This window comes from Tympanuchus pallidicinctus, unplaced genomic scaffold (genome assembly GCF_026119805.1).
Source record: "Tympanuchus pallidicinctus isolate F22 unplaced genomic scaffold, pur_lepc_1.0 scaffold3, whole genome shotgun sequence".
NCBI lineage: Eukaryota > Metazoa > Chordata > Aves > Galliformes > Phasianidae > Tympanuchus > Tympanuchus pallidicinctus.
In genome coordinates this window covers 48,888,347-48,904,933 of record NW_026294747.1, presented here as the reverse complement: position 1 = coordinate 48,904,933, position 16,587 = coordinate 48,888,347, and the positions used below count along the sequence as shown (strand labels likewise).

Genomic DNA, 16,587 nt, shown 5'->3' with positions numbered 1-16,587 from the left:
GGGTGGCTGGGCCTCTGACCTCTAGCTGTCTGCCCCATCAATCTACTGAACATTTCTATTCCTGCTTGCTGCAAGAACAGGTCAGCTGCTTCACCAGAGAACACGACAGGCCATGAACCAAAGCAACAAACAACTGTAGTTCTTCACAGAATTCCTGGTACCTTATTCCCAGACAACAGGAGAACATGAGAAATAAAACAGGTTTACATTAAAAACACCATCTCTATTGGACATCAGAAGTTACATTTGGGTAAACATTCAGACTACCCTACTGTAGACAAGCCGGCACTCAGGAACCATAAACACTCAAGATATCCAATCCTATACTTGTTCATTTGTTGTTGGTGGGTTTTTTTTTGTTTGTTTTTTTAACTCCATTTCCAAAAGGTCTGAAATCAACGAATTGTAGAAGTGTTTTTATCCCATCCAAGAGGTCCTCACAGAAAGGCAGCAGGCTTACACAGCCCGATCTTGGACAACATACACTTCAAAGTAGCCTGGAAATCAAAGTACATTATGTTGACAGGTATTAGGGTACTAAAAAAGTATATGAAATTAAGTCAGTTTAGATAAAGCCAGTCTACAGATCCACATAGTACATGCTGACACATAGATTACATACAACATCCTCTCTTGAAGGCTGATCCTAAAAACCCGCAATAAATCAATGTAACTAACTAGGAGATCCTGGAATATCAGTGGTAGGTGGTCAACTCCTTTAATCTGATTTAGAAGCCCAGTCCTTCCCTAGGAGTGATACATAGGGACGAGCAGGACACGGGGTAATGGCCGCAAATTGTATCAGAGGAGGTTTAGATTAGACATAAGGAAGAACTTTTTCTCTCAGAGTGGTCAGGCACTGGAATGGCTGCCCAGGGAGGTGGTGGAGTTGCCGTCCCTGGCAGTGTTCAAGAGGCATCTGGATGAGGAGCTGTGTGATGTGGTTTAGTGCTAGTGGTGGCAATGGTGATGAGGAGACGGTTGGACTGGATGATCTTGTAGGCCGTTTCCAACCTTGTGATTCTATGACTCTATATTGTTTCTGATGCTTGCAGTGCTAGAAAATTCATAGCTACCTCTACCACTGCATGTATGTGTGAGAAGCACATGATCTGAAAAAAATTTGAATGTAGGGAGTAAAAAAAGAATATGGGAAAATAATCAGCAGGAGCAGTTCTTAATTAGAAAAAATAACGCTACAGCATACACATTCCTGTGAGGGAAGCTCTGGCACACACCCTCAGCCTTCTGAGCTAGCACCTTTGTAAAAGCCATACTCAGCAGTACTAACTCATCACAGCCAACTTATGGCCACGACTTCCTCAAGCATTTGTCAATGAAGGACATACATACAAGAGCTCCTCCTTCCCACACACGGCTCCCATCACATACCCATATGCACCCATTGGTGCTTTTGCTGACCTGCTCTGGGATTGAAAAAGAATAAAAGCTACCTCTCACATGCTGACCCTTCTTATTCTTACCTGAAAGCTACAGTAAGAGAGAAGAAGTCAGAAAAAGAGACCTAAGCCCTCTGAAACCCTCAGAGCCTGCCATTCCTGCTGAAGCCAGCAAGGCAGGGACACGCTTAGCCTGTTCCAGGGCTGTGCCAGAGCAGCAGGATGCAGCCGCAGCCTGCCAGTTCTCCTTGTACTGGTCCTACAACTTGCACAGCACCTATCAGGCTGGCTAGGACTGCTCCCAAACGCATTTCAAATCAAGGCTTGCTGCCAGGGTGACTCTTAACGCTGCCATCATCACTCCATTACATCCACATCATCTTGCCTCTAAACTTCTCTTATAAAAACGCCTCTTCCTAGTGCCAGCCCTGGTTCAATCCCTGCAGTAGCAACAGTAGTGGCAGCTGGCACCTCCAAACTGGGTCATCTCCGCACGTTCAGAGGCCTGTTTCACACTGCAGTGAGAATAAGGAACAAACAGGTGGCAGGAGAGAACAAGGCACATGAGGATACTGGGGACTGCCCACCCTCCCAGCATAGCAGCACAAAATTCCTCCAGGATTACTCAGCTACCTTAGACAAGGCAGCCTTCTCCTGGATACTCATGAGCACAGTTTCTACCTTAAGGAATTTTTTTTAGAGGAGGTGTTGGTTTTTGTTTTTATTCTTATATATATTTCTCAACAAATCCATTGTACCTTAAATGACACAAATAAACTAGATTGCTTTTCCAGCTCTAATACAAACTACTGTGAGAGGGTTAAAGCCTCATCCTCATTTAAATATGCATTCAGGATCCAGAAACATCAACCTGTGGTAAGAATGATGAAAGAGCTGGGCTCTGAGATTTCCACACAGCACTGCAACAGCAACTAGAGCACAGCAGTCGACGAACAAAGGAGAACTGCAGTGAAGTTTGAGGCAGCCCAGCCATTTCTGGGAGACACCCACAGCCTTTGAAGCCTGCTATCTTTTTTGCTGTTTGTAATATTGCCACTTCAAGCATTACCAGTTGCTTCAGCTCACATGAAATACTGTATCCCTTCATCTTCATCTTCTGAGCGTTTGCTTAACCACAGCAACTGCAGCTGCTGGTAGAAGTGGCCATGACTGCATTATTTCTACAGCTACACTCAAGTAGAATCTTAAATTAAACACCAGTTATCTCATTTCTGGATTCATGGAGTTGTATTCTTCAGTTACTGTATTTGCATCCAAGCTTCACAGCTGCCAGGTTTGCTGCAGAATTTGAAATTTGGATTAGGGATAAACACAAACCCAATTCTGCTCTTCCATTAATCCTTTTTGCTGTCACTGGGACAGCAAAAGCGTTATTTCTAGAGAAGGAACACACAGACAGAAAGATCAGAAGTGGTGCATTGCTGGGTTTGGATTTTTTTCATTTGTTTGTTTCTTGCTCCTTTGCTTTGGTTGGTTGTTTTTTTTAATTTTTTAATTGTTTTCTGGCTTGTTTGGTTGTTTTTTTTTTTGGGGGGGGGGAAGGGGAGGAAGAGGGCTCATCTTCAATTTTTGTTTCCTTTCTGTCCAGAGCAACAAAAGGTGAGCGTGTATTTGCAGGCAAGTATTACAGTCCCTTAAGTCCTGCCCTCACACATACCTGGCAGCTAACACTTTCCTTACTATAAAAAAAAAAAAAAAGAAAAAAAAAAAAAGAAAAAGCCACCACCATACCTCAGACACAAACAAGCAGAAAACCCCCAAGCAAAAAGAGCACAATACATGGACCCCAGCTTTCGGAGCCTCCCACAGCACAAATACCAAAGTGGAAGCTCTGCTAAGCGTTCATACTACCTCTCTGGTGGCAAAGCCTCAGGTGCCCCCACTCTCTCATTCTGGAGCCAAGAGGGCTGCACTCCCACCAAGTGCCATCCAGATCACTGCCCCATCATCTTTCAATAAGAGGGAAGGTGGGGGTGGATGGGGGGGGGGGCACTTGTGGAAATCAAACCCACCATTCCAGCCACCTCAAGGATGCTGTTTGCAGGATACTTTGTTGGAGAGAAGGGACTTAGAGCAGCTGACATACATCTGACTGTATCCTCCTTCTCTTGCTTCTGCATGGGGCAGGGGTTGGAATGGTCCTTGGGTACCTCTGAAGCAATAACCCCTTCCATTTCAAACGTCTTGCTAAATAAAAGCTTCATTTTTTAGAAGTGATTTTATGATTGCTTTCCCCAGTCTAGCCTCTCCCATTTGAGGTTTTCCCCTCACATTTATTTATTCCTAGGCACACTATACCCCAAGAAAATAAGAACTAATGATAATTGCTTATGGCATCGTATGCCCACACAGAATTTAGAAGCCAAAATAAGTGAGCCCAGGGTGAGAGGGTCTATCCACACAGAAGCCATTCTTAAAACAACCTGCTCAGCTATGTGCTGAAAACAGGAACTCTTCACAGACTGTGTTGAGTCCTTTCAAAGGCACACTCAGCAACATGAGAAGATACACATTTTATACTGTCAGTCATTTTAGGTTAGAAAATTCAGACAAAGAATTTTCAAGCTTGTGTAAAGTCTCCTTAAAAGAGAAATGGAAGAATAACCCTAGTCTGTTCTATGCAAAGATTAACAAAGATGAACTACAGAGACATTCCCAAGTCACTTAAAGGCAGCCAGCTCTCAGAAAATTTTGGGATCGACCTCTCCATCACACCCAAGTACAGCTACCAGAACTCTCTCATCCCAAAGAGGGCAAGAGGCACATCAACACCCTGCACATGATCCAGACTTGGATGGGACACAGCACTGAGCTCATAGGTTAAGGGTGGAGCACCACTGCTCTGCACTCCCCCTCCCCCCCCATTCCAATCATCATGAGTGGGTGGCACTTAACTCCAAACCTTGCCAAAACGCACCCTACAGGGTTAACATCCTCCGTAACCATAGCAACCAGCACTCTATCAGAGCCTCAGCTGGCATGCTGCTGCCTTCCCAGGATCCATTTGCAGCACATTTAAGAATTCCCCCCCCTCCCCCCCCAGCCCCCATTGAGGAAAGCACTCGCTGCTTCCTGCAACTCCAGCATTCCTCTGACCCTACATCCTCAGGCTCACCCACTTTCCCTTTCCCCCCCCAGGAAAAGGGGGGCTGTCTACAGCTTACTCAGATCCCCCAGTGTGGGCAAAGCATACAGCAGGCAGCCAGCAGCAAACTGGCAGGAGGAGATGCCACAGGGTAACAGGACTGGAGAGCCACCAGGTCAGACAGAGGACCAGCTGCCACCCATGATCCACCCTCCTGCAGGTAACATGGACGGTGCCCATCACTTCAGCAACAGCCCAGCAACAGCAAGTCCACTCGTCACACCCACCACAACATCCCCACACCTGGTAACAGCAAGAAACCAAAACTCACAGCTACAGGCACGTTCTGCCAGAGCAGACAAAACCACTTCCAAAACTGAGCTTATCTCAAGCTAAACAATACATCTTTCTCCTCCTGTAGTTCACCTTTGAACTACAGATGTGTGAAAGCAATCATCACATCCCATTCTCCTGCCTGGTTTCCATTCCTTCCTCCTGGGCAGCTGCAGTGTGCCAGCACTTACTTATTTCTAAACCAACCCAATGTCATTTTTATGTTCCACCCATTGGAGTACTTGGCACAGAGACAGACACTGCTGCTTTATAAATAGCTTCACATTGGCCCAGCTCTATCCTGCACAGAGTTTCCACAGCATCATTACGATGCATTTCTCACCATCACCCTCTCCTTCCCTATTTCCCACGTGCCACTCAGAGGGCAGATGTCCACATTCCACCTCGCTGTTCCTGCTCCTCAGTGTCACCTCACACATCTCTTCACGCCCTTCCCTGCCTTCCCTAGCAGCTGTCCTCAGCTGCACCAAGTCTTCAGGGGCGTCACCGAGAGCAACCTTTGTTGGAGGTGGGACTCCAGTCACAGGACACGGGGTACTTGGAGCACAGCTGGAAGGGGAGTGGTTATTTTAAGTCCAATGTTCAGACACTGCACAGTGACCTCTCTTGAAAACAGACTTCTCGCTTCAGGCTAACTTTGTGAACTCACTAGTGTTGGCAACTACTAGGCACGTGATCCCCCAAATGCAAAAGCCTGGCAGTAGATAGAGAACTTTCATACTAATATGGGGCAAGGCAGAAAGTGATTTGTACCAGGATTAGTGAGTGGTTAACAAGGCACAACATTAAAAAAGCTAAGCAATCAGTGTGTCTACAGGTTATTTGCTGGAGGGGAGCAGAGCGCAATCATTGTTTAGGTGATTTTTTTCTTGTTGTTTTGTGGGGGTTTTTTAGGGGTGGTGGATTGTTGGAGTTGTCTGTTTATCTAAAATCTTCTCCACCATATCCATTATTTCATGGCACCCAGGCGACAGGTTGCTCCAATGGGATTACAGAACTGCTCTAGTATGTAAGGCACATGGGACCACAGCAAGTTTTAACTAACTGTATGAGCCTGGAGCAGACACCCACCAGGTCATCCTGGCTTACACATGAACTTCCATCTTCACATGCAGCCCCAGCCACAAGAACTACAGCCACAGAGAGAACTAAACAGAGTTTAAACAAGGAGAACTAAAGCCACAGAGAAAAGTCCTGTGACTCCTACAGAATTTACCACAAAAACAGGCACAGGATGGATCAAAAGTTTTGGAGGACAAATGGAACAAGTAATCACAGGTACCAAAACGCTGTGACTGGAAGGGTTCATTCATCTACACTTCAGCCTATACACATGCTAAGAACAGATGCAATAGCTGGGATGCACAGCAGTTACAGCTCAAGGGGGCTGCATCAATCTCCCGGAAAGCACAACTCCTTCCATTTGCTGCTTCATGCAGCTATTGATTTCTCCCCTCCAAGGAGGAGGAGAAATCCATTCTGATGCTTAAAAAGGCATAAAAAAAAAAAAAAAAACAGAGAATCCATTGCTTCCAGTAGCAAATCACAATAATGAAGAGCACGTACTTAGGCATTTCATTTCAACATGTGTGAACTTTTCTTGCAGCCTTTCATTTGCATTATGCACATCTTTTACTACGCCCAAATTCCCTTCTGTGAAAATTTAAGCCCCCTTTCAGTCTCTTTTCAGTAAGCTGAACAGAAGTGTTCAGTACTAGAGCCTCTGATCTGAAGTTTTCTTCCTGAACACTGCAGCATTCAGAAGCAGCAAACCATTCCAGTGAGCACCTCACTCTTTACAACCCCATCATCTTCCTGGCCAAGCACAATGGTGGAAGTGTTGTCACATTACTTGCTCACTGTGCCCCTAAAACTGCTCTCCCAGCTACTTCTTTCCAAACATCAGCCTTGATGCAGAAGGTAAGAGCAGAACTGTTAGAACTGAGACTTATAACTCTGCAGTTGGGTCATTAAGAACTCACCATGTAGGCAGCAGTCCAAGCTAGGAAAAAACCCAAAGCACTCCACAAGACTGCAGTAGTCTTCACTTTCCCATCCCATGAATCTATGGCTCATCCTCAATTTCTCTCCACTGCAATCCCATATCAGCTTCCATATTGCTGATGGAAATGCGGATCATTGGTCCTATTGGATATCTCAAGAGACCTCATTTAATTAGGATTCATCATCAACAAACGCCAAAAATTATAAATGAACACTAGAACAGCTGAAGAGGCTTCTTTTTCCCAATACTTCATCTTCATGTACCATAAAACAGGAAACTCTGCTTGTTATTCATAATAAAGTGCCCTATAGACATTGCACAATGCTAGGTGTTGGAGGAGGATTACTCAAGGATTCCAGAAAGGGAGACTGAATCAAATTTTCACACAGTAGCAAATCAATTTCTGGCTGAATACATTAGAGATAAAGTTATTTCTGTAGATTAATCCATTTCTAGACTCATGGAATAAAAGCACTCATCTTCAAGAGAAATTGTTTTTCATAGGTAATTTTTAAATAATGCTAAGTTGAGACAGGAGTAACTGTTATCTCTTTTGGTACTGAATTAGACAAAGCAATGATCAACCAACTTACTTTTCAGTTCTCTCCCTCCCTCACCCTCCCTGCAGAGCTCTCCCCCATCTGCTGGAGCTTTCCTACATCCCAGGTCCCCTCAGCCACCTCTCCCAGTTCCCCTTTGTTGTTACTGCTTCTGGATGCTGTTTGACAACCATGTCTCCACACAGTTAGGTGCCTAAGAGATATTTTGTATGTTGCATACCACACAGGAGGGTCATACTTCTTTTGCCCCAAACGCAGTCTGAAATATTCTGCATCTTTAGGTGGTGAAATCACTGATGTGTCTACATAGTTATCTTGCCCTTACACGCACAAAGTTTCTCCTAGCTTCTGTTGTGCCAGCAACAGTCAACTGCTACCTAGCTTTTAAATTAGTCATATTAAAGTTTTAATTATTTCTTAGGTTTGTGATATCTTAGCTGATACGCCCATAGTTTTGTGTCAAGGATCATTTTACTCAATTCCATGTATCATCATTCCATTTCCACCTTCCCTCTGTCTTCAAAAAACTCATTTCCTATCAGACAGAAATTGAATGTTCCCAAGCACAGCTGAGATTCACAAGCTCTCACTTGAGAGGCAGCTACAGAAATCCTCTGTCACAAATGACCCATGCAGTCTTTCCTTCTGGTGAAGGCAAAAGTGTTTTGCTAGAAACCTCTGAAAAGGTATATAGCAACCATAGATAACTGTCAAGTAGATCTCACTTCTCATCAGTCTTACTTAGTTCAGCATCCAATAGCCAGCAGGGAGCAGACAAGACACCCACTGGAAAGGGAGAAGGCAGACATCGTCTTCGCAAAGCCCTTTTCATCTTCAGATCACAGTATAATCCTTTCATAATTTAAGGGGCAACTTCCTCAGCGGAACAAATGCCCCAGGGCAGACCTCAGTGACTTCCTGGCACAGTTTATGTACAGTCTCTGCTGCTTTAATTAGCAGAAGCCCCGTAACTGCTGTGATGGATCCTAGTCCTTGGATCTAGGGGAAAACTGGTGGTCAGTTTAATACTATCACCACAAACAACTGCAGAAGATAGGCATATAACAATTCTTATTCTTGATCCTGGAGTCAGAAAGCTAAAAAGGAATAAGCACAAAATCAAAAATAGCTCCTTTCATCTGCCTCCTCAGGTTTAGTTACTGTACGAACAGCAGCCCTTTAATCAAGAGAGCCCTGCTTGTTCATGAGAAGAACTATAGCTCAACAAACCTTTCAAGCACTAGTTCTGCCATCTGGCAACAGCACTGAGACCTGCTCCCAGACACACACACACAGAGCTGATAATTGCCCTCACGTGGAATTCCAAGGCACTGCAATTGTTCTGGCATTCAAACCTCCATGAGCTCCAGATGTGAATTTTGTGTCTTTATCAGAAAAAGGTACTACAAATCGCCAGAGATTTCTGCCACCCCCACCTCCAGAATACTTTTCATTTAGCTCTCAGCAGTTATTCATCATCTTCTACAGCACCAGCAGCAAACAAGAATATCGTGTAGGCCTGCAGATAAGCATCGTGAATTCATAGCAAGGAAGAAAGTGTCACATTTCTGCTGCTTTCCCTGCATCCACGGATTCGACACACTGAGCAGCTGCCCAGTGGGGAACAAAGTTCTTTTCAGGATTGCTTTATAGGCTTTTCTTTTTTCCAATGCTCAAATTCATTTCAAAGCATAATGAAAAGGTCACAGACATAACCTCTGTACTGAAAGTGGTACCTTCATATTCTTTAAGCTATATGTTTAAGAGAAAGAGGAAAAAGAAGAATTTGAAGAGACTTACATTTTGCTTCAGAGAGATTCTGATTAGGCGACCAGACCAGCATGCCGAGGTTCTCTCTCTCCTGACTTCGTCTGGCAAGTTTGGCTTCAGAGAAAACAGATAAAAACCACGTTATAGAGAAAGTCATTTCAGATGCAAAATGGATACTAAACTAACTTACTACACATCTGCAGCTTTTAATCAAGCTACGAAACCCATCTGTAGAGTCAAAAACACCATCTTCCCATTCAGACCTGAGGCTTTTCCTTGTTGTTTTTTTTTTGTTTGTTTGTTTTTTGTTTTTTTGTTTTTTTTTTGTTTGTTTCTTTCTTTCTTTCCAAAGCATCACTCCCTATATAACATGACACACAGCACAAACTCACTCTTTCAAGCACTGCACTAAGCAGCATACATTAGATCTAAATTAAAAGTTAATTAAGGTCTCTCTTCCAGCATACTTGATTATTTTTCTTCCAACCATTGCTAAATGAAAAGGGAGGAGCAGTGCTCAGGCTGCAGGCCCCAAGCCTGGTCACGTCACTTAGATGAACACTTCAGGGTATGCACACATGAACCTCCCAGATTTCACTTTTAAGAACCTCCTCTCTATCCCAAAAGGCCTCAAATCCCCCCATCCCCACATCAGAGTGTCTCAAATCAGCCCTTTTACTCAGCCAGTTCAGAGAAACGCTGGTGCATCACACCTGTGAGAACCAGCCTGGCATTAGCCAACTTGGCACCGGCTGAGAGCGAGAGCACCAAAAGCAAAGAACCACAGCTGCACGTACTTAGGAAGAGAGCAACCTCAAGGTAAAGGTTAAGTTTCAACAGCATGTTCTCATGAAGCTACTGTTCTTGGGTGCTGAGCAATCAGAAGAAGAGGAGGAGAGAAGGAAACTTGCCCTGTGAGTCAGTAGCACAGTCAGCTCAGCCAGCCGCCCCGGCCCAGAGCAACCTGCAGCTCACATTAGGTGCCCGCAGCACTCCTGCCACTGCAGAGCTCCACGTAACGCTGCAGCCTTATGCAACATTTCAACACAGTGCTGTTTTCTCTGCACCATTTTGTGATACATGGAAAGACAACAGATCAGAAAACTAGTGACACAGAAGATGCAGTGCCAGGGCCCTGACATCTCATCGCACAACAAAATCAGAGCACTATCTGCTCCTTCATCTCCAATGCACCAGCAGCAGCTCCTGGCCACTCAACACGTCAGAAGGTTCAGCAGTTACAGTACCATGAATGCCCATGGTCTGATCGCTGTTAGAACCACAAAACTGAGTTGGAAGGGACCCTTACAGGCCACCCAGCCCAACTCCCTGCAGTGAGCAGGGACACCCACAGCTCCATCAGGTACTCAGAGCGCCATCCAGCCTGACCCTGGCTGTCTCCAGGGATGGAGCACCCACCACATCTCTTGGCAACAGAGAGGTTCTTAACACCAAATCTGCTCAGCTAAGAACACACAGGGTTAGATGACAAGATACTTCAACATCAAGTTTAAAGCAAATATAACAAGTATTGGAGAAGGGAAGACCAGTAAATACTAACAAGGAACTAAAATTTTACTTTTAATTATCCAGACATCAGCCTACCTTATTTCCTAAGCCTTGCCAGAAAACAAAGTTTATTTTCACCACCATTTTCTCAGTTTTCGTAGCAAGCCTGGCAGTAGATACAGAACTTCTGTATCACTTTTTTTCTTTTATACCTTTTTTTTTAATCCAAGGATAGCAACTGCACACACAACATATTTTGTACACAGTCTGTGTTCTTTACGATCTATACTAGGCAGAAAATCAGTAGTGAGAAATGCAAAAACAGCCTCTGGTAGAGAATGCATCCAAATAGAACACAAAGGGTGTCTGAATTTAAAACTACATAGCTTAAACTTTACAAAAAGTCTTGCAACTTCTAGGATTAAATTTTATTTTCTCTTCCATATCAAGTCTAGGTCAGGAATGTAAAGAAAAAGGCAACCTTAAACCTCTGCTTCATCAAATTCTGCTCCTCACTCTCCCTACTCCACAATCTGTCCTGCTATTTAGTTCAGTGAAGGGTTCGAAACGTGGAGAAAGCAAGCAAGCTTTCTCCTCACTTTGTATCACACTGAAAAGCACTTTCACATCCCCTAAAAATACCTACAGAAACCAATAGGATCTCCAGAAGTTAAACTCTTCCAGTCTCAGTCCCAGCTCAGCTCCTCACACCAGCAACCCACCGCCGGAGTTGCAAGAACCCCCGAAAATTACAGAATATCCTGAGCTGGGAAGGATCCATGGGATCAAGTCCAAGAGGGAGCACAGTGCAGCACTCACAATCCCCTCCTGAGAGGGACACAGCACAAGGAGCACAAACATGAGGGAATTCCTTTCCCCATCTCTTCACCTGCACAAAGGGTGAATTCAAACACTCTACACTTTAGTGGCAAAACTGAAAAGCTAAATGCATGTGATCCATTACACACTTTACATAAAAACAGTCACTTAAGAAGACAAGGTTTATACTTTTTTAGGGTAACAATTTAGGGTCACTTTGCTTGTTTACGCAAGTGCAGTTATAGCAGGACAACCTGCATTTCAGGAAACTACACTGGCAGACAAGGCCACCTGACATTTCAGTTAATCTTGCTCTTTCATCCATACTACTCACCTTAGAGACCAAGGCATGAGGCCTGTTCTAAGCAGCCCCTCCTTAGCTTTGATCCAGGGCCAAACTTCACAGGGGATGCAAGTTCTCACTGCCTTCACCAAGCAGAGATGGGCAGCCCAGCTCCTCTGATCAGGCACAAGATCATTGCTCTTTTCCATAGCCACCCCCATCCCTCTTCCCCAGAACATACCCTGCCCTATATCCTTATGGGCACAGACAACTCTTTGATGGACTGCACAAAGAAGTGAAAGACCAACAAATCCAGGTTAAAACTCTTTATGTGAAGAAAAGGTTATTTTTAAAGTCAGTCCTATTTACAGATCTGGTTGACTGCACAAGCCCACAAACAATTCACCCAGTACAAGGGGAAAAAAATGAGGCATGACATGCTATCCATAAGCCAACATTATCCTAAAAGCAGCAGTGTTTTTTTTTGTTTTTGAGCTGGGAGGACACATCTCAGCAACATGCAGCTGACCACAGTGCATTTGCAAAGCAGAGCCAACACTGCTGTTTGAGTTACCATTCCTCTGCTTGTAGGCTGACATTCCCCAGCCCCAGCAACAGTTCTTCTCGAGCTTTTGGAAACCTGTTGCAATGATTTCCACAAAGAAAGGAGGGGGGAAAAAAAAGCAAACAAAACAACTACAAAAAAAAAAAAGAAAAACAGAAACCACAAGAGGGAGGTTTCATTCAGCAGCATCAGTCAGACTCCAAGAGGCATTAGATTGATTTAAAACAAAATATGTCTTGCCTCTGAGTCTTTTTAAAGCATCTTTCCCCTGCTGTGAAGGTTGCTGTAAGGGACAGCTTTGCTCATAAGCATCTGCCTGCTCAATTTGCACTCACATACAGACACGTCAGCCCCACTCTGCCACTGCCACCCACACAGTTTAAAGCCTCAGAGGTAAGTCTAGCTCAGACCCCACATGAGAGATCCCAGCTCAGAAAACAGGAAGAAAACAAAAAGGAAAGTGAGGTCAACACAGAAAGGATTCTTAAAGCTCTCCCTTCCTCCTCAAGCAATGCACTGCTGCATTCATTCCAAGGAGGAAGCAGAGCTTCTGCCCTGCCAGGACCTTCTGAAGAAACAGCAGAAATGCAGAGCTTGCAAGTTCCTTCCAAGGAACTGAGTCCTAAACATCCTTGCAAATTCCACGATACATGTATTAACTCATCCCTGGGGTCTGGAACTGCTTCTCAGACCAAGGAGCACAGCCTCCAGTCCCTGAGCAACACCCATAACCTCACCAGCAGCCTGACATACATGTATGCACGTATCGTAACGGGCTTCCTGCATATGTTGTAACTTCTTATTTTCTCCATGCAAGCTTAAGCTATGTTAGTGCTAAAATTAAAACTGCATGAACAAGCTGAGTGCTGAACATGCTGCTCAGTTTGTCATCATGAATACACCTGTGTTGGCATGAAACCACAGATCTGTGTTGGGAAGAGCAAAGTAAGAGCAAGGACACACTTGTATGCCCTGCAGGCTCCTCAGCCACCACGCTCCATATGCACAAACTCTGCCAACACAGCAGTACCACAAGCAAGAAGGGTGCTTCTCTCTCAGCCTGTGTCAGGGAGGTCAAGATTTCTTTTAAGGAGGGAAATGGAAGGGTTCTCAAACAGAAACTACTAAAAAGGCCACTGCTAAAGTGCTGAGCAGTGTCAAAGGTGCGAAGTCTCCCCTGCAGGTCACAGTGTCTTCCTCAGGTGGTTGGAAATAGACAATGACCTCTGTGGTTCCTTCCAACCTAACCAATTCTGTGGTTCTATGACTGATCCCAACCCCTTCCCAGTCTGAGCCATAGAGCAGCTGCAGTCATCAGCCCAGAAAGAAAGCTGTAGAATACCACTCCTCATCCCAGCCAGACATCCGTTCAGTGGGGTGAGCCAAGAACCTTGAAGCACCTCAGTCAGAAGGCCAAAGGGTGAAAGCAGCATCTCACAGCAAGAGCCCATCCAACACCTCGGTGCTATTGTAGGAAGAGGAGCCCTGCCCTGCCAGCATCACCCTACTCTCCTCACACATGCTTGCCTCCTCGTTTCGATCTGAACCGAGCAGCTTTGCTAAAACTAACCTGGCAAAATAAAAAGCAGAGTTCTCCCTGAGTTATTAAACCAAATCAGTTGGCTGTGAGACCAAACAGCACAGTGGGTGCACAGGGAGCAGCAGACTCATGTGGGGGGCTCTGCCTTCATCAGAACTTCATCCCACTGCCATTAGCCATAGCAGGAGCCTCTCCGGGCAGAAACAAACCAGGGAACAGGCAGAAGTTCTCCCTCCAGCGCAGCACAGCTTTGTGCTGCCTGAAGGACTGCGTGCGCAATCCCCACAGGAACAGATGGCAGGCAGGACACCTGGAGCCCCAGCCAGCCCAGCGCTGCGCAGTTCTAGCCTGATACATCCCACTTCATTTTTCTTCTCCCAGCTAGAAGCATAATGTGCCAGAATAAACTCAGAGGGAGCCAAGGCTCCTCAGGAAGCCACCCACCACCATCACCTATCTTCTGCTTCTGCAAGGAGAAGCAGTGCCAGCTCACACCTGGGTTTCTGCAGTTGAGGGAGCTGCTCCATCTTGCAGCTCTGCCCAAGGATGCTGCATTCTCCCACTGTGGCTGCGTCATTCAAGAGCATGCTCTACTGGTTCTGGCACCTTTCCTGACTCTTCAGAGGTATGATCGTAGCCTCCTGCAGATGCCAAGACACACTGCTCTCACCTCCACCCTGCCCAAGTCAGGATGAAGCTCTGCAAGGGAGGATTCCCAGCCCTCACCCCTCCCTCTGTAACCCTTCCAGCAGACTGTAGTGGGTTGTTTGTTTTTTTTTTCCTTCTGCTGCCTGCATAAGGCATTTCAGAGCTATGGGAGCCCTGTGTTTCAAAGGAGAAAAAATACACTGCAAAACATCACTACCAGAGCATTGCAACACAGGCCACAAAGAGGGGGCATCTGCTGCTACTGAATTCCTCTGTTAGCTAAGACAGCAAAAGGTAACACAGAGAAAGCACAGCCAGGTGCTTGATACAGATGCACGCTGTTCCATCTTTCTTGGCAGGAAAGAAAGAGCAAATCAACACAGCTTATAAAAACAAAACAAAACAAAACCAACACTTTCCATAAAACAGGGAATTCTTCAGGTACTGACTGATCTTTTGTCAGGCATCAGTTAAGAAAAGGTATCCAGATCTAAACAACTTATTTCATTAAGTTATTGAAGCTTACACCCAAAGGTACAGGACAGCAGAATACCCACCTGCAAAGGCTCCTGCATTACTAATAGCACTTTGTTTCCTCCTCCCTCCCAGTAAGTGGCATTAATTCACCATTAAATCAAATACTGCAAGTTTTTAAAAGGTCTAAGAAGCACCCTCTTACTTTTAAAATGTAACCCTTGACATCATCCATGAAACAAAAACTGCACAGTATACGGAGGTGAACGTATGTTTTCATTATTTGGGGGAAGTGCTGGAGCTGATACAGAGTAACTTAGCAGCTGAATGCTGTTCAAAGAGATTTTGGACTAGGTCTAAATGTATTTACTTCTAGTGAAGCCAGACTAAACAAGTGCTTCCATTCCCAAATTCCATTCTTTCTTTATTGATGCTGATCTTGTATTTACTGCATAGAGTAAAACCCCTGTTTACAGCACTCATGAAGCAAAATAAGACAAAGGAGACACAGCTCCCATAGTTTGAAAAGCCATTTTCCACTGGGTCACTGATATTGCCTGGGCTCATAGCATCACACTCATAAGCGCACAACATTTACAGCAATGAAATATTTATGGGGCACAAGAGAATTCAAGCAAAATTAAGAGCTGGGAGAAAAGCCATCCCCACCTTCCTTCCCTGCGGCTGGCATTGGTGTCTGAAGCAACAGCTCGACGCCACGTGGAGAACTCTGCTGCCCGGCTCCTTCCTCCTGCACGTGACTTTCCAGCTCAGCACACAGTGCTGCAATCCCCTTCCCTCTGCCTTCTGAGAACTGCCTGGCTTCAGCAGCCCATGCCTCCTAGCAATGCTATATTTGTACATGCTAGAACACAGCTTTACGTGTAGCAGAATTTTCTAAACGGGAATCCTGCAACTTAAGGAAGGGTTTTAATTAAGAAGTTATAAATTAAGCAGCAGTTACCTCTTCCTATACTTGACTACACCCGACTGGCACTGCAATCTATATGCAAATACAGTTCTGAGGACATTTCTGTATCTGCCTGGGGAGACAAAGGCCACACTTGGGCTTAGGAACAGAGCCATGGCACTGCACATGCAGACTCACGGGCCTATTCCTTCGATGTAACTGTGCTGCAAAACCCACAGTATCTCACACTTCACAACAGTGTAAAAAAAAAAAAAATATATATATATATATATATATACTGCTTTAAAAAAAAATCACCCCGTTAAAGATTAATCATCCAGCAATGATTACAAAGGTCACTCTGTAGCGATAAAAAATTATCATCATTAGAAAGGTTGGAAGAGAAAAAAAGAAACTATATTGCTGTATACATTTTTTTTTTCTCTCTTTTTTTTTTTTTTCTCTCCAAGTAACCAAGTTCAAACACTCACTCTGTGCTTCACATCTTAGGATTTAAGAAAGGAAAAAAAAAAAAAAAAAAAAAAAAAAAAAGAGCTTAAAAAGAGCTTAAGGACATATCTGGCCCAAGCTGCCTTGCTAGTTTATATGCCAGCAATAAAGCAGAAGCTGCAGCCCGCGTTGTG

General features: G+C 44.7%; 1 protein-coding gene across 2 annotated transcripts in view; it reads right to left on the bottom strand.

Moving 5' to 3' along the window:
• RCOR1 (REST corepressor 1) overlaps positions 1-16,587 on the bottom strand; it is an 82,474-nt gene that overhangs the window by 33,416 nt on the left and 32,471 nt on the right. The window contains exons 1-2 of one of the 2 annotated variants that reach the window (XM_052693429.1): positions 9,386-9,407; positions 9,226-9,309 (exon numbers count right to left, since the gene is read on the bottom strand). In XM_052693429.1, the coding sequence (XP_052549389.1) occupies positions 9,226-9,309; positions 9,386-9,392 (91 nt within the window). In that variant the 5' untranslated portion in view covers positions 9,393-9,407. Of the gene's footprint in view, positions 1-9,225; positions 9,310-9,385; positions 9,408-16,587 lie in introns of those variants that run through there. The other variant, XM_052693428.1, reaches the window with a different exon arrangement.